Source organism: Camellia sinensis, chromosome 9, assembly GCF_055761805.1.
Source record: "Camellia sinensis isolate YWXY chromosome 9, ASM5576180v1, whole genome shotgun sequence".
Lineage (NCBI taxonomy): Eukaryota > Viridiplantae > Streptophyta > Magnoliopsida > Ericales > Theaceae > Camellia > Camellia sinensis.
In genome coordinates, this window is record NC_138969.1 from 86,406,877 (window position 1) to 86,431,562 (window position 24,686).

General features: G+C 40.9%; 1 protein-coding gene across 18 annotated transcripts in view; it reads left to right on the top strand.

The window, feature by feature from the left end:
* Positions 1-24,686, top strand: part of LOC114293858 (uncharacterized) — a 72,318-nt gene that overhangs the window by 38,458 nt on the left and 9,174 nt on the right. For 11 of the 18 annotated variants that reach the window (XR_014340058.1, XR_014340060.1, XM_082887213.1 and 8 more), the window contains exons 7-9: positions 14,087-14,171; positions 16,745-16,905; positions 17,204-17,317. Coding sequence is in view for 15 of the 18 variants with exons in the window: in XM_082887213.1 (XP_082743339.1) it covers positions 14,087-14,171; positions 16,745-16,905; positions 17,204-17,317 (360 nt within the window). In the remaining 3 variants the exon portion in view is untranslated. The remainder of the gene's footprint in view (positions 1-14,086; positions 14,172-16,744; positions 16,906-17,203; positions 17,318-24,686) is intronic. The other 7 variants (XR_014340059.1, XM_082887217.1, XM_082887204.1 and 4 more) reach the window with 1 other exon arrangement.

The following is a 24,686-nucleotide window of genomic DNA, read 5'->3' on the forward strand; positions in this document are numbered from 1 at the left end:
GAGCAAACTCATCTAGCCGATCAAGAAGAGACATTATTTTACGCAAGTACAAAATGAAGCTGAACACTTCCAAGTTTGCATTTGGGATTGGATCCGGCAAATTCCTTGGCTACATTGTCAACCACTGCGAAATCGAAGCCAACCCGAGGCAAATCACAGCAATCCTGGAACTTGGCTCTCCTCGATTGGTCAAGGAGGTTCAAAAGTTGATAGGGATGGCCGCAGCACTCAACAGGTTCATCAGTCGTTCCACAGATCGCTGTCGATAATTTTTTCGTACCCTACGGAAGGGTAAAGCTTTTGAATGGACCTCTGAGTGCGAAGCTGCTTTCAACAGTCTGAAGACTTACCTCCGGTCAGTTTCACTCTTGATAACACCTTCGGCAAGTGATCCGCTCATTTTCTATCTGGCAGTTTCCGACTGGGCCATCAGCGCCGTTCTATTAATGGAAGAGCTTGGGAAGCAGTGGCTAGTGTATTATGTGAGCAAGGCAATGGTTGACGCCAAAACACGTTACCTTCCGTTGGAAAAACTCATCCTAGCCATCGTCATGGCAGTAAGAAAACTGATGCATTACTTTCAGGGGCATTTCATCGGGGTACTGACGGACTACCCCCTCTGGTCAGTACTCTGTAGTGCAGAAGCATCAGGGCGCGTTTCAAAGTGGGCTCTCGAACTTGGCCAGTACGATATTTAGTTTCTGCCTAGAACCTCAATTAAGGGGCAAGTGCTTGCCAACTTTATGGCTGAATTCACTGGAGGCCTCGCCGACTTCAAGTCTGATTAGATTCATCCTAAGCCAAACTGGAGAATTTATGTTGGGGACATTTGGCAAATGTATTGTGACGGATCGTCTAACCAATGTGGCAGTGGGGCGGGCGTAGTTATCATGGCTCCCGACGGGGCAATAATTGAGCAGGTTGTCAAACTGGGTTTCGATGCATCGAACAATGAGGCTGAATACGAAGCATTGTTAACCGACTTACGGAATGCACATCTCCTTGGTGCTTGGCGTCTCCTTATTTTCTGCGATTCAAAGCTAATCATCAACCAATTGAAAGGGGAATATGCAGCCAAAAATGACCGTATGGCAGCTTAGATGAAAATGGCTAATTCTTTGCTGGCAAAATTCGACCATCATGAACTAAATCAAATAACTCGAGATCAAAACACGCATGCAGATGCCTTGGCCTACCTAGCCTCTGCCATCAACTCAGAAATCAAATGGTCAATTGAAGTAGGATTCATCCCTGAGCCGAGCATTGCCTCCTCGGAGTCAATCCAAATTGATGTCATAGAATCAAGTCCAAGCTGGATGGACCCTATCACCGCATTCCTATCTTCTGAACAGCTCCCGGCGGACAAAAAAGAAGCACACAAACTGCGGAACAAAGCCCTGCGATATTACTTGGATCCGCAAGGAAAGCTCTACAAAAAATCCTTTTCTGGTTCATATCTAGAATGCGTTCATTCAGACAAAGTTAAAGAACTCCTGACTGAAATACATGAAGGTAGTTGTGGTGCCCATTTCGGCGGGCGCTCTCTGGCTCATCGAGCTGTTAAGCAAGGGTATTATTATCCGACAATGAGAGCTGATGCCGAGTGTTACGTCAAGAAATGTGAACAGTGCCATAAGTTTTCCCCTTTAACCCATTTACCTATTGAAGAGTTAAGCTCTGTCACCAGTCATTGGCCGTTTGCTCAATGGGGACTCGATATCGTCGGACCATTACCTCGTGCCCCGGGCAACAAGCGATTTTTGATTGTCGCGACAGATTACTTCATAAAATGGGTCGAAGCGGAGGCATTAACGCACATTCGGGATACTGATGTTAAGCATTTTGTATGGAGAAATATCATCACACGATTTGGCATTCCTAGAGCACTTATTTCAGACAACGGCACCCAATATGACTGTGGCGTCTACCGGGAACTGTGCAGCAAGTATGGTATTCGGCCTTATTTCTCGATGCCGGCTTATCCACAAAGCAATGGCCAAGCCGAAGCCTTCAACAAAGCCATCTTAGACAACATCAAGAAAAGGCTGGAGAAAGCCAAAGACAGATGGGTCGAAGAATTGTCGAGTGTGTTATGGGCTCACCGCACTACGCCGAGGCGATCTACTGGGGAAACGCCGTTTGCTTTATGCTTTGGAACCCAGGCAATCATCCCCCTAGAGATCGGCCTCCCAACCTTGAAATCAAAAGCTTTTGATATGGGCCGAAATGACATGATGTTGGCCTTAGATTTGACCCTGATTGAGGAACGACGAGATCGTGCCCTTGCGTCAATGGCACGGTACCAGCAACAGCTTGCTAAGTTGTATAATCAACATGTTCATCTACGCCGTTATACACCAGGAGAATTGGTCCTCAAGAAAGTACTCCCAGCTGTCAGGAATTCGGCTGACGGCAAACTGGGTCCTAACTGGGATGACCCCTATCAAATCGATTCAATCGTGGGAATAGGGGCATATCGGCTTAAAGACATGTCCGGAAGAAGTCTGCCGCGTCCTTGGAATTCCACATATTTGCGTAAATTCTATCATTAACCCGACTTATGGGGCATGATGATTTATTTTGGACGTTCGCCGTGTACAAACTTTCACTTTTATAATGCAAGATTACTTATCTCACTACATGAAATTTTAGATTGAAGATGAAAGCCTCCGGATTCGGAGCGCCCTTCGTGGATATCACGATTGGCCAAATAAAAAGTCTTCGAATTCGGAGCCCCATCAGTGAATGACACTTTTGGGCCGAAAAAGCCTCCGAATTCGGAGCGCCTTTCGTGGATATCACTGGCCAAGTAAAAAGTCTCCGAATTCGGAGCCCCATCAGTGAATGACACTTTTGGGCCGAATTATCCTCCGGATTCGGAGTGCCCTTCGGTGAATTGACACTTTTGGGCCGAATAATCCTCCGGATTCGGAGTGCCCTATCAATGAATGACACTTTTGGGCCAAAAAGCCTCCGGATTTGGAGCACCCTTCGTGGATATCACGATTGGCCAATTAAAAAGTCTCCAAATTCGGAGCCTCATCAGTTAATGACACTTTTGGGCTGAATAATCCTCCGGATTCGGAGTGCCCTTCAGTGAATTGACACTTTTGGGCCGAATGAGCCTCGGATTCGGAGCGCTCTTCGTGGATATCACGAATGGCCAAGTAAAAAGCCTCCGGATTTGGAGCGCCCTTCTATGAATGACACTTTTGGCCGAATGAGTCTCCGGATTCGGAGCGCCCTTCGTGGATATCCCGATTGGCTAAAAAAAAAGGGGGGGGCTAAAACATGTTTAAAGCATCCGGTTTCGGCACACTTTTCATGAATATTCTATTAACAAGCATAAACTCAGCTGACGAAGGATGGAAGATGATTGTAAATATGTTTAAACACAAACTAAAACAACATGCGACATAAGCTGAAACAACATGCAAACGTGTAAAATAATATGTTTTATTGCATAATCGATAATACATATTTCGCTCCCTATTTACGCTAGAGCGGTATAATGTGTTTAATTTTATTCGGCGTCCCCCTCGTCATCGCTCTTCTCTACTTCAAAGCCTGCAAAAGGAAAATGATGACTCTGGTATAATGGTGACGCCGAATCAAAGCCTGCTACCCAGAGAGACTCTGCGGCCTGGAGAGCCTTAATCCACCCGTGTTTAAATCCACGGTTCTCACATCGGCAGACCTCCTCGGCGAGCTTTTCCTTCGTCTTCTCAATCCCAACTTTTCGGCCCGCATGGAAGCCTTGTTCATAAGCCCAGGTCTTTGCAGCTTCTATTGCAAACATGCTTGCCGTATCGCGATCGGCAATCGCGTGACTAATAAGACGCTGGGTCACCCTTTCGTCTACAATCGGGTTAGATAGGCCGGCCGACTGAGTTTCGGCGGTTTTGGCTTTTCTTAACTCCCGCTTAGCTTTCTCCGCGCGGGCCTCTAAACTACGAATGCGTTCATCTTTCTGTTCGATCTCCCACCGCGCGGCACGAAGGCGCATGTTGATCTTGTAAGCGGTGTATAGTCCTTTCACCGCTCCGTGAACGCCCTCTCGAAACACTTTGAAATCTTGTTGACCAATCATCGACTGCTGGACCTCTGGTGGAAAAATCTGTCATGCAAATTCGACTGCCACGCTTGGATCACGAATGATTGAATCTGCTTCCGTCATCGATTTGTTCCCAATAAAGATTGAAAAACTCAACGGACGTGGAGGCCCACTGGCCTCGCTTCGCGAATGAGGGGAGTTCCCCTAATGTCGCTTCTCCTTTCTAGGCAACTTGCTTCGACGACGTGGAGAGTGACGCCTCTCCTGCTCCCTAGACGCCCTAGTTCCCATTCGTGAAGGTTCCCCACCTCGATTCATCGCTGAATCCAACTCAGCCAATGTCTTACCCTCTCCTCTGCTGTTGAAGAATAGTCTACCTGACATTCACACTTAGCTAACCTTCTTCGACAGACTGGTTTGAGTTAAGTCTTAGCACGCTAATGGGACCTACGTGTACGAAGCAACTCCCTTTTTATTAACCACAGATGCACCGCTCCCAAAGCGATCCCTTCAACGTTGCCCTAGCCAAATCATAAATGACTGATAATCGGTAGCAACGTTCACTAATCCACTTGGACAACGGCAGATTAATTAATCTATTCGGCCTTACGTAAGTCATTGTGCCGAACAGACAGGCTACCCCAGCTAATTCATGAACGGCCGATAATCGTTATCCATCCCTAATCCGCTGGGGAAAGCAAATTCGTCAATATATTTGGCTTAAATATCAGAGCTCCTAGCCGAATATCCATGGTGCCCCAGCATAGTTTTAAACTATCGTTTTTAGGCGGTCTTGTTCAAACTTGCTGGGGCAAGGGCAGATTCGTCAATCTATTCGGCTTAAATATCAGAGCTCCTAGCTGAATATCCACAGTGCCCCAGCAGAGTTTTGACTTGCCGTTTTTGGGAGGTATTATTCATTAATTAGGCGGTCTTGTTCAAACTTGCTGGGGCAAGGGCAGATTTGTCAATATATTCGGCTTAAATATCAGAGCTCGTAGCCGAATATCCATGGTGCCCCAGCAGAGTTTTAAACTGTCGTTTTTAGGCGGTCTTGTTCAAACTTGCTGGGGCAAGGGCAGATTCGTTAATCTATTCGGCTTAAATATCAGAGCTCCTAGCCGAATATCCACGGTGCCCCAGCTGAGTTTTGACTTGCCGTTTTTAGGTCTTATTCATTAATTCGGCGGTCTTATTCATCGACTTGCTGGGGCAAGAGCAGATGCATTTTATTCATTCAGTCTTATTCATTAATATACATTGTGCCTGGCACATCCCTGAACTTCCATCTTTTGTTGGTCCTCATCAACCTGCTAAGGCAAAGTGCATATTGACTAATATATTCGGCTAAGTTGCAGTGTTATAGAGTTATTTGTGAGCTGGATTGATTCTGCAATTCGTTTAATTTATTTCACGATTTTATATCTTACTTAGCCGTTCACAAGCACATTCATCAGGCAGAAAGGCAAAAGTAACTTTCATTCATAAGCTGAGCACAAACAAAAGTCATCTTACAAATAAAAACTACCCTACATCAGTTTCTCAACAAAAAAAAAAAAAAAAAAAAACCCTAATAACTCTTAACAAAACATACGTACACACAATACCCAAAACAAAATGAAAAAGTACTTGACTATAGGTCAGTCTTCAGGGTCAGACATGTTTGAACCCCCTATTTTCAAACTTCGGCACTTCCTCTACATAGTCCGCCAAGGCAGCATCCTTGCCTTTCTGGAATGACTTAGAAATCTCGGACTCGACGTTTGCCATCGCCCTCTTTGACTCTTCCGAGTCGGCCTTTAGCTTGGCAATTGTCTCATTAGCAGACTTGAGCCCTTCTTCGTTGGCATTCGCCCTTCCCTCGGCGGCCACTCTCAGTTCGTCGGCAGTCTTGGCCTTATTTTCTTCGGCATTGGCCCTAGCTCTCTCTGCCGCCGCTTTCATGGGCTCAGACTCGGCTCGGAGAGAGGCCTCTGCTGCCTTAACCCTCTCGTTTTCCAACTCGACTGTAAGAAAGCTGATCTGTTTGATAGAGTCGTGTTGGCGACGGCCAATTTCAACTATCCTCCCTGCCGCCTGCAAAACAAGGGATCAATAAGCTAATATAAAAACTTTCCTTTGGATTAACCCCGCAAAATTATAAAGGGGCACGCACCAATATCGCCGATTCAACGGCTAAAGCGATGGCCAACAGATCGGCCTCTGCCCTAAAAGCTGCTCTGTCAATCGGCAGAGAAATGGAAGACGCCAAGCTCAAGGCCACGGCTGGGTCTCTTATAGCCGATGCATCAGATGCAACCAGCATGTTCCTTATCCTTGGTTATACTGTAAACGGCACAACCAAGTCAGATTCATCCATGTGTGGCCGTTTATCAATTGGTTCTTCCGAATAATCGGCCTCGTGCTCGGCTGGGCCTTTTTTCCCCTTTGCTCCGTCACTTGACCCTCCTGTGGATCGATAACAGGTTCCATTTCGGCCACTTCGGTCTCAACCTCCTCAACAGGAGTAGGTGGAGGAGTTTCTTCCCTAGTGTCGGGTGGAGGGGGTGGAGGTTGGTTTCGCTCGGCTTCGGCTCTCCTACGCGCAGCCATCCTCTCGGCGTTTTTCCGTCTGGCCAATTGAGTGAGTGACTCAACAACCATGTTGTCAGAATACGAGCCGGGTAGGTCCCCTAAGTCGGTAAAAATATCCTCGAAGGACACGTCTGCCCGGTCGGAAGTGGATGGAGGATTGAGGCCGACTTCCTCAAAGGCAAAATTTAGTGTCGCGTCAACCTCCTCTAGTACGTTGGATCCGTTCAAAGATGGCTGATTCGGCTCCTCTTCGACTCTTTCGGCAACTTGTTCAGCCGCCGGCTCTGAATCTGACTCCTCAAAATCGATCTGCCTAAGATTCTTGAAACTTGGAAAAACAAGCGCCGTAAGGTGCTGTTCGCCACTTGGAATCGGGATATGTTCTGCTGCCGAAAAAGTGGTATAGGTCGGCTTGTATCGCAGAAGGATGTGGGCAACCCTCCCTTGTTTTTGGAGATTCGGACGGCCAACGAACTGGAGTACCGTTCTGATCTGTGCGAGTACAGCGCCGTCGGCCGAAACTTGAACTCTCTTCAAGTTGTTTCCTGCACAATTAAAACGGTAAATACATGGAATTTGAATAGAAAATATTTAGTAAAAATTCATGGGGGGTTAAACGGCCACCTGGTTCGCCCCTTCGCCTGGGCACTGGATCTTGGCGATCTTCGCCCTTGCCAAATTCCTAGTTTCCACGAACCACAACCATAACATCGTCAACTCGCTTGCCAGAGCTGGCAAGCATAGTGACCAAATGATGGTCGGTGTCCTTGGCCCTGAGAAAGTAGCGCCCCTGCCGTCCAGAGGATTTGGCCAGGGAATAACAATGCCGAATGGCAGGGACTCCAAGGTTAAGCCTAAGGCGCCGGTTTAGTTCTATAATACCCATTATTATTCGGAAAAAGTTTACGTTTGGCTGAGAAGGAATTAAACCCCAATAATGAAGGACAACCCTTAAAAGTGGATGAAGGGGGAAACGGATTCCGCCTTCCGTGATTGACAGGAGAGGAAAGACGATTGTACTCTCATCAGTCCTCTCCGTGTCAATCACGATCTCTGCCAAAAGTGACAGATGAACGTCGTCAGGGATAGAAAAGTGGCGTCGGAAACCAAAGACTCGTTCCGCAGAAAAAAGGGCTCTCAGATGTTTAGCCATCACAGCATGAAAAACGGACACTCTACACAGCAAGCAAACAAAGAAAAAGGAGTCGAGGTGGAAGAAAGAGAAACTTACAAAAAATGAGGGAGACAATGAAGAGCGGAAAAAAGTTGCAGAAGGCGAGAAGCGAGGGAGTTGAATTGACAGGCAACGAGAAATCTTGAGCATTGAAGAAAGAACATACAGATGAAAAGACAACACGATTTCAAATCGTATTAAATGAATGAAATGTACGAAGGGGCGGGAAATTGTAATGATGCTCAAAAGTAGTAGGCGTCCTGATGCTTGCATTGGAGTAAGGGATACCGCTGTATTTTCTGACTCTCTAGGTCCAAAGACCAAACATGCCGACTAACTGACGTTAATAGGATGTTTGGAGGGCAATTGTGGGGGCCGAATAAATCTATTACGTACAGAGGCCGAATAAATTGAGGAAAGAAACCAAATTGTGACTTATACGGCTCCATCTCGGAGGGACGAGGGCTGAATAATCAACTATAGACCAGGCTGAGTAAGAACAGTTAGCCGAATGATGGATTAATCATTGGAAGAAAGGTGGGCCCAACCGTCAACATCACGAACGACTATAAGTAAGGAGAGTATCAACTAACAAGAGGTATGTGAGAAAAGTCTAAACTTGAGATATAAGCAACCAAGAAAGTATACACTGACTTGTCCGTCGGAGTGCTAATTCCGGTACTCCCGACCGGAGTGTTCATTACTTTTTAGGTGACTGGCTGAGGATCTCGAGCATCCCATTAGATCCAAAGAGTGTTTCCAAACCACTTCTCGACATTTCAATTTTCGTAATTTCCATATCAATACTACAACAAGTCAATGCAATCCTCCACTGATTTCCAAAATAATTATCTTTATCACAATATTCCAATAAGGCAACATTTAGAGCATAATTCAACAATTCCCAATTCTTCCAAAATAAGACATGATATTCAATAATCTCAACATTTTCAAAACACAATACACAATCAATATCCAACATTTTCAACATTTTCAATAATCTCAACATCCTCAATACATAATCACTCTATCAATATCCACAATTTTTCTAGGGTTTGGAAAATTTGGGAATTTCTCATTTAAAGTTTCAAATTTTTAAATTTAACCACCAATAATGAATTTCATGAAAAGAATTTTAGGGTTTCATAAAGTTTGAGAGTTTTCCCCAATTTGTGCAATAATATGACATTATCAAAACCCTAATCCTCCAAATATTCATAACTATTAAAATAGCACATAATCTTGCTAAAACACATGTACTTAGTTAAGAAAATTCCCATTTCAAGAACTGAGAGAGTAGAAAACGAAAATCCCAAATTTTGAGTTCGCTAGAATTTCGATTGCTCCGATCAAAACAAAGCCCTTAATGCACTCCACTTTCATCTAAAGAACTAGGGTCAAATTCTTGATAAATTTGGTTGGATGGTGAAATTTGTATAGTGTTGGTTGTGTCTTTGGAGAGAGGGGAGAGAAAAGAGAGTTGAGAGAGAGAGAGAGAGAGAGAGTGATGAGAAATGATAGGGAAGAGATCATCTAAAAGAGGGAGAGAACATGAAAAACGAGGCAAACCACATAAGGCTTCACTTGCGGAGGTCCTTTCCACACCCTTCCACCGCACGTGCAATTTACTGCAAAAGGATTTCAATTGTTGTCCCTCTTCACCACACGTGTGGGCATGCCCACTGCACATGCGGAGGCCCCTCGCCGCATGTGCAGAGCTCCTTTCCAAAACCCACAAACTTACTGCACTAAATTGCACGTGAAGGCCCTATTTGTCGTACATGCGGGAAGGCTTGAGTGGCTAAAACTTCCCCAAGGCATTCCCACACTTTCGTTTTGTCCTTAGGCCTGAAACTCAAAATTTCTCACTCGTAAAACATTAAGAAGGACTAGACACGGTTCGATTCGCAATCACAATAACGTTACGTAACGTACAAGGCTCTAAAAACCCAAATCAAATATTAAAACCCTAATATCTGCAGAATGAACCTGAATCTGAACGGTGGGAGGGACAGGTACGAGAGCTCCGGCGTGAGACAACTGCTGGACGGTGGGACAGCTCTGGTGTGGGAGGGAGATCGCGGGTTGTCTTTCTTCTCTTTCTTTCATCTATTTCTCTCTCTCTCTTTATTCTTCTCTTTCGTTGCTGCTATAGCTACACTACTTTTATTTTGACCTTAAGTGTTGGGCAAAAAAAAGTGGGTCAAACCAAACCAAACCAAACCGTAAGTCCCATCAAATAGGGTCGGCTACATGAATCCTTCTTCTCTACGCGGCCCTATCAAAAGCCATTTCGTTAGTCAAATTAAGTAGATCCATATCTCTATTTACAATGTTAGCCAACGTTAATCTAGGCCTACTCCGTCCCCTAACACTCCTTTCTACCGTTACAACATCGCATCTCTTCACTACTCGTACCATCTCAATCGATTCTCGCTCAACTTATTTTCTATCGGTGCTACTCGTACCCATTCTGAATACACTCATTCCTAATTCTGTCTTGTCTAGTCTTGCCACATATCCACCTTAGCATCCTCATCTCAGCCACACTCATCTTATCTACATGTTTCTTGGTTGCCTAACACTCTGTCCCATACAACATCGTTGGTCTAATAGCCATTCTATAAAATTTACCTTTTAGCCTAGTGGGTATTCGTTTATCGCACAGTACCCTAGATGCACTTCTCCACTTATACCATCCCGTCTTAATCCTATGGGCCACATCCGCATCAATCTCCCTCGCGGTTGTGATAATCGACCCTAAATAACGAAAATGTTTACTCTTAGGCAATTCTTGGTTCTCAATCTTCACTTCTCCTCTACTTTTATTGTTAATGTTACTAAATTTACACTCTATGTACTCTGTCTTATTTCTGTTTATCCGAAAACCTTTAGATTCAAGAGTTTTTCTTCAGATCTCCAATTTTTTATTAACTCATTCTCTGGTCTCATCCACTAGTACAATATCGTTTGCAAAAAGCGTACACCATGGCACGCCATCTTAAATATTTCTCGTCAACTCATCCATAACTAAAGCAAAAAGATAAGGGCGTAAGGTAGATCCTTGGTGTAATCCAACAGTGATAGGAAATTCATTTGTCTCTCTAGCAGGCAATCTAATAGTGGTCACAACCGCATCATACATGTCCCTAATCACATCAATATAACCTTTTGTCACCCCTTTCTTCTCTAACACCCATCATATTATATCTCGGGGCACTCTATCTTATGCTTTCTCAAGATCGATAAACATCATATGAATGTCTCTTTTCTTTTCTCTATACTTTTCTCTTACTCTCCTTAAAAGATAAATCGCTTCCATTGTTGACCTACCGGGCATAAACCCAAAAAAAAGTGGATCACTTAAAAAAAAAAAAAAATTGTAATAACATGTTTTGTAAACACATTTTATAAAAATAAAAACGCGGTTACAAAACCACTTTACGTATACAAAATATTTTTTGAAAATAAAAAAAATATATTTTTTTGTGTGGTTTATAATTTCTGTAAAAGCGTCTTTACTAGACCCGCTTTTGCTTAATTAGGTTCTTAAACATAAGCGTCTTTACAAAACCTGCTTTTGATTAATTATGCCATGACCCAAACTTGCCCCTAAGAGTTTGGACATGACCGGCCTGTACTTAGGCCTCAAAACCAAATGATCAATAAATATTTTATAAAATACCAGGGCCTAAAACGGAAGCAATTATAATAGCCAAATAAAACGCCTATTGAGCAGTGTTTAAATGCTAGGATCACAAAATATTTTTCATTACATGACCATATTATATACAAAGACCACATATATAGGTACAACCCAATTCATGGAGATATAGCCAAAACGTTGAGGATTCAAAAGTTATACATAGTAACAGAACGTCTAACAAAAACACCAGTGACCCAACAATGTGTGCGATGCAAGAGGATTCCACGAAAGGCAAAAGGCTTCATTTTAACCGGCTTGACACGACAAGGTCAACAAAAGGCTTCTGCAGCTGAACTAGGGTTGGCCCTCGGGTTCATTACCTACATAAGTATACATGAATATAGAGTGAGCAAGGCTCAGTGAATAATAGCAATGTAAGGAGGTTTATATGAATGAGCATAAATCTTGTAGTGCATAATTATAAGTCATAAGTCGATCTTACTCATACTCTTATTTCTAAACGACCTTGGGCCCACATAAGACAAAACGGCCTTAGGCCCAACACAATACAAAACGGCCTTGGGCCCATTACACGAACAGCTATTTGGAACATTATAGGGTAGGTGGAATATCGGCATGTCTCCATCTCCCTCGGCTTGAAGTCATGAGTCATAAACAATCCATATACTTACAGGGTAGATGGAACATCAACTTGTCTCCATCGCCCTCGGCCTTAAGGCCATGAATCACAAGTAATCCATCACATAACGGCTTAGGCCCATTCTTCACAATTAAAGCGGAACGACCTTAGGTCCATGTCACATATATTATTGTTCAATCATTCCCGTTATTCCAATCAAAACATAGTTGATATAACATGTATCATTCACAAGTAGCAATAGAAGAGTCGTAATCACAATATATAAATGGAACATATCATTACACTACTATTATTCACAGTGATGTGGATGAACAATAGTCCCTTCCGGTACGTGACCTACACATAATACACAACTCGTAAGTAAGTCACTTTTCATTAGCCTTTTTCCTTATTCAATGTCTGGTGCGTTCAATTTGTATTCAATTGTAAGCATGTCGGAGGGATCAAATGTACACATTAATAATTTTAGAAGTTCAAACAGAAGCAAAGAAGCTGACAAAAATTTTCTCCATTGGCCGCACGTGCGGAAGTCCCCCACTGCACGTGCGGGAAGGTGTGCTGCACGTACGGCTCCGCATGTGCTTTTATTTTAGAACCTCCAACTTTCCTCCCCTGTTTTCTGCACGTGCGGCTGTACATCCCGCACGTGCGGTTCTGGCTCTGTTTTGAGCAATCCGAAAATTTACAATTTCAGCCTTCTAAAGACAATTCAAAGCTCTAAATCAAGTAATTTAATTCCCCAAAACATAGTATATAAACATAATAAACATGATTCTCATACTCAAGTAAATCATAACTCTTTTTAATTGCATGATTACATCCCCAAATTGCTACATGCATTCCATTTCTTCATCTTTCCATGATATATCAACATATACACAAACATATATACATGTATGAGATCAAAGCATGCAAACACTAAAGATTAGAAGGTAGTTCCTCTCAAACTACACAACATAACTTAAAACTCAAGGATCAACTCTCAAATCAAACAATTACCATGAATCTTGATGGTTTGCATGAATATTTCCCCAACCATGGTCACTATTTCAAAACCCTAGCTTAGGTGAGTGGGAAAACTCCATTTTAAAGCTTGATGCTAAGCAATTAGAGAGAGAGAGTTGGGGTATTTAGTTGATTGACACATACCTTCAACTCTATTCTTCAAAACCCCATTCTAAGATCTTCAATCTCCAACCTTTGGTTGATCTCTTACTTCTCTCTCTTTCTTTTCTCTTCTTTTCTTTCTCTAGCGCTCTCCTAGGAGATAGTTTTATAAAATGTGAGTCTAAGTCTCTTCTTTAGGTTCATATATGTATCTAAGGCTTGAATTATGAGCCTAATATGGTTTATTTAAGTCTTGAGCCTAAATAATTCACTTTAATTCGTTACGAATCAAATTTTTACAAACTCATATTATGTCCTAAAAATCAAGCTGATCATAAATGTAAAGTCAATTTCGGTTTATCGCGCCTCTACGGCTTTCAATTTCTAGTCCAAACGTCTCAATTTCAACAGATTTTCTCATAACCGACAGATATAATTTCATAATCATATAATTCACATTATTAAACACAATTTCACACGGAATTTCACATCAAGCATATAATTTCACATATAATTATAAACGTAAAGCATGTAAGAGGGTCAGGTTATTACAAATTAAGTTCTTAAACATTACTTAAAAACACGTTTCTTATGTTATATTTTTTATTATTATTTTAATCAACCTTGAAATTGAAAAAAACGTGTTTTGAACACACGTTTTGAAGAAAACGTATTTTCAAAACCCGCTTTACCCTATGTTGGGAATAAAGTTTCAAGAAGACCCTAGTCAAGGAAATGGGCCGTGGGAAGCTATGCTTCCATATAGCATTAGTTTGCCTTGAAATGTTTGCTCTGTTATCATAAAGCTTGATCTTACCTTCCTTTCTGGTATTTTCTTAGACTGTTGATGTTGCTGTTTTTATGCTGCAGACTATGCTTGCAAAGGCTGTTGCGACCGAGTGTAAGACTACATTTTTTAATATTTCTGCATCATCTGTTGTCAGCAAATGGCGTGGTATGTCATTGTTGAGCCCTTGTTCTAAAATTTTATAAAATTGCTAAATCCACAGCCCTCACTTGCACATTGGTGGGCTCCACCTTGTGAGAGAGGGGTTGTGGATACAATCTATACGAGCATAATAGCTCTGGCTTTATCAATTTTCAAATTATATTAATTGGATATTAGGTGGGTCATCAAACCTTGGTAAAATGTTTTATACTACTATATCTTATCATCTATATGCATATTCAGTTTGTTTTTATTTTTCTTTCTTTTTTTTTTTAATTTTTTTTTCTTTTTATGTTGGTTGTTTTAGATTTATTTTTTTATTTTTTATGCAGTTTTACCTTTGGAGTTCTATTACATAAATATGGTTAAGTTTTGTCAGTAAGTGGAAGGACAAACAATATTTAAAACAACAATTGATGGCTTGCATTGCATACCTTCATATATAGAAGTGTAGGACATTTCTAAATGGATTTTAGGTTCTTGTAATGTGAGATAGGCTCACAGGTATTGGAGAAGGGGATCAAGAGCTTGTGCTGTACATAATTTCTCATTTTTTATTCCATCAATTCAATATTTTTAAAGATGACCTTTTAAAGTTATAATTTTCCCGTAAAATCCTTTCAAGAAAAGGGCACCAATTTGGTTTATTTGTTTAATTTCAGTGCACAAGGTGATTCATGATATTTCTAAACAAATATGCTCCTTAGAATATCTAGCCAAAATTGCCTGCGAACTCTTCTATTTCACTTTGGTAAAATGAATGCAAATGAGTTTGACGTACCATGCCATTCAAAATAATGCTCCATATCAGCCAATCAATCTTTAGATACATTAGGACTCGATGGAAGGAGAGCTGTTGGGGTGAAAACCAAGGCAAAACAAAGTAGACAGAATGGAAGAATATCCTTCTAGCTGGGCAGCATCTTGCCTCACTCGTCACTCTTGAAATAATTCAAGGAATTGCTCTTGAATCCAGTCAATGATATTGTGAGTTAGGGCTAAGGAGGTGCTTCTATTTATAGGCACCCAGGCTCAGCTTGGAGACTAAGTAATGAACGTAGTGTCGGGACATGGTCTCTAGGACCCCATGGGAATATTCCTCTATCTAATTGTTCGGTTGAGACAAATGCAACCGTCTACTGTCTATGTAGTTTCCCTCGAGTATATTCCTCTCGGGTAGCCGAATGCTGAGAGGCCTGCAATTTGCCTCAACGATCCCTTACTTTAAGCCACCAAACCACATGATCTCCCAACATCCCTAGTGAGTGAGTAGAGCATTGTCTTGAGATTGACTACACCTCTACCGCGAGTTTGGGAGGACTACCCAAGCCTTGCCATTTTGACACTGGGGAAAATTTATTCTTTTGAGGGGTTTGCCTCATGCCATTTGATCATGGACTTTTTGTAAGACTACTTGTAAGGTTCTTTGCCGGATCGCAAAGATTGACCAAGGTTTGCCAGAGGATTCCTTGGTCTTCATACTTTAGAGCTGCCTTGCCTTATATAGCCTTTCATGGGTTGTTGATGGCGTTTTACTGCTTGAGGAGTTTGTGTTCTCCAAGGTTTATACAACGGTTCCCCTTTTCATCGAGCTTCACCTTGGGCTCATTGTCTTAGAGCACTTTGTCTTACTCATTTGTCATGTCATTTTGAGCTAGTGTTTTCCGAGGGAAATGGATTGCTTTAAGGATTTCGCATTTCTTGTGGTTCTTTTCTCCCTTCCTTTCGACATTTGGCAGTCAAGTTTGAATTTCAAACTTAGGGTTTTCCCCCTCTTACATGGTCTTATCACTTTAGAGACCCACTGTACATCACATTCACTCTATCTCTATCCTCTTTCCAGCTGTATAGGTCAGAGTCCCACAGAGCCTTTCTTCTGTCTGTCTGTCTCTCTCTTTCTCTGCATTTGAATCTGTGTCTCTCCTCCCTCTTCAGTCTGTATATCACTCTCATTCAATTTTAGTTCTTTATCTTTAAATGCAAACAGTCCCTTTCCAGGTTTTCAAGGCTCAATGAGGGTTTTTGAGGGATTCTCTAGTGCTTATCTCAATTTTCAGTTTTTTTTTTTTTTTTTTTTTTTTTTTTTTTTTTTTTTTTTTTTTTTTTAAATTTGAGCTAATATTGCTTTCTTCATCAGCTTGCATTCCAAGAGGGGGCCTGAGTTTTAGAGCCAATTAAAATGGGATGTCAACAATCTTGCATTACCCTGCTATAATTTGTAGGTTGGTCATGTATTTCTACCAGGATGGTTGGAAACAAAGTTAGCCTCCTGGACATTTGAATAAACATCATTCACAAGTGTCTAGAGTCTGGCATCACCCCTGCTATAATTTGTAGGTTGGTCATGTTTTTCTACCAGGATGGTTGGAAACAAAGTTAGCCTCCAGGACGTTTGAATAAACATCATCCCCTACCACTGCCACAGCTACTACAATTATAATTGATGTGCTGGTCTTGGTGGGTTAAGTTATTACAAGGTTGTTGAAAACAAATTTAAACTGTTCTATGATAGTTTTCCCTTATCTGATATGCTTTTCTGGGAAAACATGTTTCAGATTTTAAGTTGTATGGCATTACAGGTGATTCGGAGAAGTTAGTGAAAGTTTTGTTTGAGCTTGCTAGACATCATGCACCTTCAACTATATTTCTGGATGAAATTGATGCCATCATTAGTCAACGTGGTGAAGGACACAGTGAGCATGAAGCAAGTAGGCGTTTGAAAACTGAACTATTAATTCAGGTGATTTTTTTATGCTAGTAAGATCAATATTTTCCAAAATGCCTGTGTATTTGTCTATTTTTATAAATATGTTTGTTAGACTATAAAATTTAGATGCAAAATCCTGTCTAAAGGATCATTTTCTTTTTACTTACTATTGCTATTTTGGCTACCAAAACTCAAGTTTTGGGTTTAAACATAATTATAATAATATGAATGCTGCTTCAGAAAAGGCGTTCAGCTAAATCTTTTTCCTATTGTTGGTAATCTGAATTCAAGTACAATTTCAGTTCTTTTTTCTCAAAAGTTAATGTGTCAGACTAGATTGCAGATGGATGGTTTGACGCAGGCAGATGAACTTGTTTTTGTCCTGGCAGCAACAAATCTCCCCTGGGAACTGGATGCAGCCATGCTCCGGCGTCTTGAGAAACGGGTATGATTTTGATAGGCTATTATATTTCTTTTTGTATAAAAGGATTATGATGAGAACTTATTTTTTCAATCAAATGGCAATTGACTTGGTGGTTTTTAAAGCGAGCTACTCATATATGGAAACTTCCAAAATTTGTCTGAGTAAAATAATACTCTTTGGCCATGTTTGATTGCTGAATTTTTTTTGATGGGATTGTTGATAGATTGTGGGATGGGATGAAGGATTGGATATATGATAGGATTATGAATAACATTATGGGAGATAAGTTATATTAAAGTTGATGTATAAAGAGAGAAATACAGAGAGAATAAATTGTATGTATTATGATTGATATATTTTAATATATTGAATGTTACAATGATTCCTATATATAGAAGAGTAGGTGGTAGTAGGTGGTAGATGGAGTAGGTAAAGTGGAGGTGGTAGGTGGAGTAGGTGAAGTGGAGGTGGTAGTGGTGTAGTGGGTTTAGTGGAGTAGGTGAGGTGGTAGTGGTGTAGTGGGTTAGGTTTAGTGGGTGAAGTAGGTGATAGGTTTTAACAGCCCCCCGCAAACTCAAGGGGGATAGGAACTAACCAACTTGAGTTTGGAGAGAGTAACAAAACAAGAAAATAATCTGAAAAATAAAAAATGGATAGGAGACACTGTATGGTCGTGTCAGACCGTTGTAGAAGACTGTATGGTTATGACAGACCGATGTAGAAGACAGTTTATGGGGTCATGTCGGACCGTTGTAGCAGACAATGTTGTGACAGTTGTTGTGACAGTTTACGGAGTCTTGCTGGACCCTTGTAGAAACTAACCGGAATCAATGTCGGGACAGTTTACAGAGTCTTGTCGGACCCATGAAGGAGCTAACCGGAATCAATGTCGGGACAGTTTACAGAGTCTTGTCGGACCCTTGTAGAAACTAACCGGAATCAATGTCGGGACAGTTTACAGAGTCTTGTCGGACCCCTAAAAAGTCGCACCCTCAAAAGGTGTGCCCAATCTTTCAAAAGGCGTGCCATCAAAAGGCGTGCCCAATCCATAAAAAGGCGTGCCATCAAAAGACGTGCCATCAAAAGGCGCGCCCAAGTTGTCGGCGAGCACCGAGAGGCGCATGATGTGCGTGTTTGCCTTGGCTATTTAACCAAGACGGATGCGGAGGCTGAAGCAGAGGCTAAGACAAAAAACTGGCTAAAAACCTCTGAGAAACTCTTCGTTGTCTTGAGAGAGATACTCTGTAACACTCTGTAACCAACCCTTCTCCGAAACACTCAGCAACTCAAAAACATGGCCTCTTCTTCCCGTCCAGCTACCCAGAACATGGCCTCCTCTTCCCGTGGTCTGCTCACGCTCTTTCCAGACCTGAACGAGTCCACAAGAGAAATAACTGGTGCCGTGGCCCTTGAACCGCAACCAAGCGCCTCTGGTTTTGCGCCTTTGAACTTTCCGATGCGGTCGGTGGAGCAAAAAATGGCGGTGCAAACTGATATTGAGGCCAATCAGTATACTTTGAAGTCATGTGTGGAGACCATGACGGCGGTCACAAACCTGTCGCACCGACTGCAGAGTAGGACAAATGAGGTGCAGCAGTTAAACGCCCAACTGGCTCTGCTCCAGCGCATGTATAAGGATGTGCGAGCAGAGATAAGTGTGCTAAAGGCGGAAAATAAGGAGCTGAAGCGGAAGGCCACCGTTATGTTCCGATTTGGAGGTCCGCCATATGCTGTAGTGGAGGAGCAGGAGGGAGTGAACGTGCTCGGCGGCGCGGGAAACACAGAGGCAGCACCGTCAAGGACCGCCCAGGACGGAGGCAAGAAGAAAAGACCGGCGGCAGAGTAGAGAAGAAAAAAACCCGCCTGTGGATATGGTTGTTTGGGTTTTTGTTTGTTTGTTTGTTTGGTTTTTTTGGTTTTTTTTTTTTTGGTTTTTTTTTTTTTTTTTTTTTTTTTTTGTGTAAAAATTATGATCAGGGCGAAGTCCCGATATAAATAAAATGAGTTTATTGTGCAAATCCGAATGGCTTGAAGGTACAAGACGGAGCAGAAAAATGAGATGGAATGAATAGAAGGTTGCTCTTTTTTTTTTTTCTTTTTTTTTTTTTTGTTGTAATAAAAGATAAAAAGTTGGGCAGTGGAAAGAAGAAAAAGAAAAATATATATATATATATATATATATAAGATAAAGAATGTTTGGGCGGTGGAAAATGTGATGATGGTGTTGGGTGGAGAATATTTTAGAATGGAAAAATTTTAAAAATATATTTAAATAAGCCCAGCTGGCACGTTGTATGAGCCATCAGAGTATACACCCATAGAAACCCAAGTGCCCTCCAGAGTTCCAAGGACCCAATCACGTATGTGATCACAAGCAGAGCTAGCAGCAGATAACGCACTAGAGAGCTTTCTAGCCTTGATGATAGCAACACCACTTTGTTGTACAGTCGTTATGAATTCTCCATTCAACCATTCATCATTAGCAACAAGCACACGCACAAGCTTCTCTCCAGCTGGTGTCTTAACAGTAGCATGGTTAACATCAGGATACTGGGTTGATGAATGATTTCCCCAAATAATAACATTTTTCACATCAGATACCGGAACAGTTAATCTCTCTGAGACTTGACCAAGGGCCCTGTTATGATCCAACCTTGTCAAACAAGTAATGGTTTTCTCAGATATTGATGGTGCAAATTCGCCATTGTAGAGAGAGAGAAGAGAGAGACTCGGATTGGATCAAATGGGGAGAGAAAAGTGCCCTGCCATGGGCAAGGAGTTTGCTGCAAGAGGAAGAGGATGACACCGCAAGACCAGGCGTCGGCCTTTGCGTCGTCGAAGCCGCGGCAACGGAGGACTGCCGGGGAGGTGTATGCCGGAGTTCCGCAGGCGGTTTGGAGCACTTGCGGTGGAGCTGGTTTTCCGGCGAGGCGTAGAGGCCAATAGATGAGAAGGTAGCAGATTATGTTGCTGAAAATCTGGGAAAGAACATTGTGAAAGCACCTGAATTTGTCAGAGACGAAGAAGATCAGTTAGAAGCAGCCATACATCGCGGCTATTTGGACACTGATAAGGAATTTCTTAGTCAGGGAGTAAATGGAGGAGCATGTGCAGCAAGTGTACTGTTTAGAGATGGAAATCTACATGTAGCGAAAATACTGTTTAGAGATGGAATAGGTAGAGGTCCGGCGGGCGGCCAAGGCGAGGCTGCAGCCCGCCGGTGAAGCAGAATGAATAGGTTCTTAACCTAGCTCTGATACCATATTAAAGTTGATGTATAAAGAGAGAAATACAGAGAGAATAAATTGTATGTATTATGATTGATATATTTTAATATATTGAATGTTACAATGATTCCTATATATAGAAGAGTAGGTGGTAGTAGGTGGTAGATGGAGTAGGTAAAGTGGAGGTGGTAGGTGGAGTAGGTGAAGTGGAGGTGGTAGTGGTGTAGTGGGTTTAGTGGAGTAGGTGAGGTGGTAGTGGTGTAGTGGGTTAGGTTTAGTGGGTGAAGTAGGTGATAGGTTTTAACAAGTTATTTCATGAGATAATTGATGGGATAAATGATTGGATATAAGGAGTGAGGTATTATATTTGCTTAGGATAAAAATGAAAAGATATAATTATTTTGATTGTTGGATGAAGAAAAAAAATCCAAAGAGGCCTAATCCTTCTAATACCACACTACCTATGGTATCATTTAATCTCCCCATTTTCCTCTTTTTAATCTTCCATACTCGTACTAAAATTATCCATAGTTTGGTCAGTGATGGATTTGTAGGTTTTGATGTAAACCTAATTGGTTACTTCCAATTATGTAAACCAATAGTTCAAGCCACATTACAACATATAAGAGTTTTAGAGACCAAGGTTGCATTTGGTAGAGTTTTGTAAATATGATTTGAGAGTATGAGTTGTATTTTGAGTTTGTGAGGTTTGGAATTATGATTTGAGTGTGGAAAATTTGTTTGGTAAAGAGTTTTGAAAAGAGTTTTGAATTGAGTGGGGAATTGTTGATGTGACATTTGATATTGGATACAAAAAATTACAACTCAACCAAACATACAACTCAAAATTATTTTAAAGCACATAAATTTTTTTTAAAAATTTAGAAAATGTTTTTTTCGAATATATAAAAATTACCATATCAATTGCCAAAAAAAAAAAAAATAAATAAATTCACTATTCCGGTCAACCAGTGGGACGACCGGTTAGGCAAAATTTGCAAAAAAAAAATTCCGAAAATCGCGTCTGTCTCAGAGTTCTCTGCAGAGTTTTGGAAACGTGAACTCGTTCCAAACATCATTTGCAAATGCAGGTGTAGAATCATGTTTTAAAAACACAACCACACTGAGCCCAAGTTTTTTTTGTCTCTAAAAATATAAATTTTGTTGCAACAAATATTCAGGGACTAATTTAAGTTGTCGCGAGGACAATCATTAAAAGGTTATCCCAAAAAGTAAAGAAAGGAGCTTTTAAGGACAATTTTAAAAATGCCGTTGATAAATGCACTTTTTGGGACAAAATAACTTGGCCCCGAAAAGGTTTATTTTTGAGACAATGTTTGGTCTCCAAAAGTTAGTAATTCATCACTAAATGTCCACTTTTTTTGCTATAAATAAAATATTAACACTTTTGGCGACAAAAATATTTTATTTCTTTTAAGGGTAGGGCATTTCCCATTTTTAGGAATTTCTGTATAAAAAAACAATAGTATCTCCAACTATAGCTCTTCTGGGACGTAAAATATATCTCTTCTCACCATGCCTATTGTGTATAAGATAATTTTTTTGTGTCTTTTTTTTTTTTCACAGATCATTGCAATATATATTTATAACATTACCACTCAGCTTAAAGCTCTCTCATTTTGCCTTTTTTTTTTTTTTTTTTTTTTTTTTACAGCCTAAACCCTTATGTTCTCTATTTTTATGTGGTGAATTATGGTAAAAATTGAATCACTAAGGAGATGTTTTGAATGTTCTAAATAAGTACACTTTTTGACTTTTTATAAACAAATGTATAGAAAAGTAGAGAGGAGATGTTGATAAATATTGATTGATGTGACCTAAATAAATGTATGTATGCAAAAAAGTACACTTTTTTAGTGCATACCAAACAAGCACTAAAGTTGCCTAGATCATACTTGGCCTTAAATACCCTCTTGATGCAACTGTGAGAATAATATTATATATTATTATTTGAATATTTTAGATTGTGTGAATATTTTGATTTAGTTTTATTCTTGTTTCCTATTTAAAATTAGGCTTAGAATTGCTATATATAATATCTATATATATATCAGATGTAAACATTGTATTGATTCAAAATTGAATGTACAGGTTATTCAGAAATTTTACATCGTATCAGAGCCACCATTGGAACCCTAGAAATCGTTTTCCTCTTCAGTCTCTGTGTGGGTCATAGGTCATCTTCTCTCTCGATCGAATCTGGTTTCTTGAAGTTTTGCTGGGTTTTCGTGATACTTGAGTCGTAGTTCGTAGAGCACAAGAATCGCGATTCGTGTTTCGCAAAATTAGGAGCTCTTTGGTTGATTGAATTTCTCTTAGCTCTTGCGTGGCCTTTGTTCGAGTTCTCTCCTTGGTTCAATCACTGTTGTTCTTTGGTTCAAAACCCTAGAGTTCACCATTGTTCTCTAATTTGGCACATTCTCTCTCGGATTCTCTGGCCGTCTTTAATTTGGGTGGGTGACCCACTATGAAGCACGGGTGCGGGTATGGGTATGGGTATGGGTATGGGTGCAATACGGGTAAGCCGATACTGCAAATTCTTTAAAAAATAGGGTTAGGGTACGGGTACGGATATGACTGGGATACGTCAATTTTCAAATTTTTTTTTTCTTTTAAATTTATAGCTAAACATACAACATACAAATCAAAGTTTCAATATCAAAACTAAAAGGGTAAATTACACTTTGCACCCCTGCACTTTACATCAAATCCCACTTTGGCTCCTACACATCAAATTGTGACACTTAACCCCTTGCACTTTTGGTCAAGTGTTACTTTGGCCCTTCTGTTAGCCTCATTGTTAACAGATGTTAGTCACATGAAAACATGTGAGGATAAATTGCACTTTGCACCCCTGCACTTTACACAAAATCCTATTTTAGTCCCTACGCATCAAAATTGTGACACTTACCTCCCTAAAGGATAACTTCTGTCAGCCTCACTATTATCAGAAGGGCCAATGTAACACTTGACCAAAAGTGCAGGGGGTTAAGTGTCACAATTTGATGTGTAGGGACTAAAGTGAGATTTTGTTTTAAGTGTAAAAAAGTTATATAATTATTTTTTTTTCTTTTTTGATTGTCTAAAATATGATTGAAAAGAGAGCAAAACCATGACTCATGGGTAAAGGGTGTTGGAAATAAATTACTTGATATTTTTAAAATTGAAAGAAGAATAATAAAGGCTATAATAAATTCTGGCAGCTGCAAAAACAAAAAAAAAACCCTCGTCGTAACGGTGCTGTACCCATGTTGTACCTACAACGTACCCAAATGTATTTGCCATACTCGGCGTGTATTCGATGTACTCGGTACGCGTACTTCCATACTAGTATGTGTACACGCACATGGGTACCCACGACGTACCCAAATGTATTTGTCATACTCGGCGTGTATTCGATGTATTCGGTACGCGTACCACCGTACTAGTATGCGCATCCACACCCGCACCCTCACCCAGTGAGTATCTGGTGCTCATATGACATAATTTTTGAAGCACCTGTGCTTCATAGGTGACCCATCTATTCTCGATTTGGAGTCGTGTTTGCTAGTCGTCTTCTTAGTGCTTCGACTCTATATCTTCTCTCTGGTTTTCTATTTGCTTCATCTGGTCCATTGGTTGCTGGCCCCTCCTTTGGTTCATCACGACCCATTTGAGCTCCAGTCGTGATCTATCTGGTTCGCAACTCCTCTCGTTGGATCGTGACCATCAGGCACAACCTCCATTGACTTCGGCTTCAAGTTCTCTTGGCTTCATTCTCTCGCTCTCCTATTTGGTTCTCTTAGCTTCAAAACTGGTTAATGTTTCTAGGTCTTCGGTTTAAAATTTGATTATTGTATTTTGACCGCAATTCGTTATTATATTTTACATTTAGACCCAACACTCTTCTAGTTATTACACTTTGATCACATCAGTATAAGTTTTGTGGTTCTTTGGTTTTGGTATTTTTGGGTATATTACGTTTTGACCCATTAGTGTGTAGTTTCTTACATTTGGTCCATCAGTTCTTCTTTCAGTTTTTTGGTTCATTACAATGTCGAATGATAAGATTGCTAGGCCCTAAAATAGGTCACTGGCTTCAGATGAGTGTGTTTTCTGTCATCAGAAGAGCCATTGGAAATATCACTGTCCCAATAAAGGAC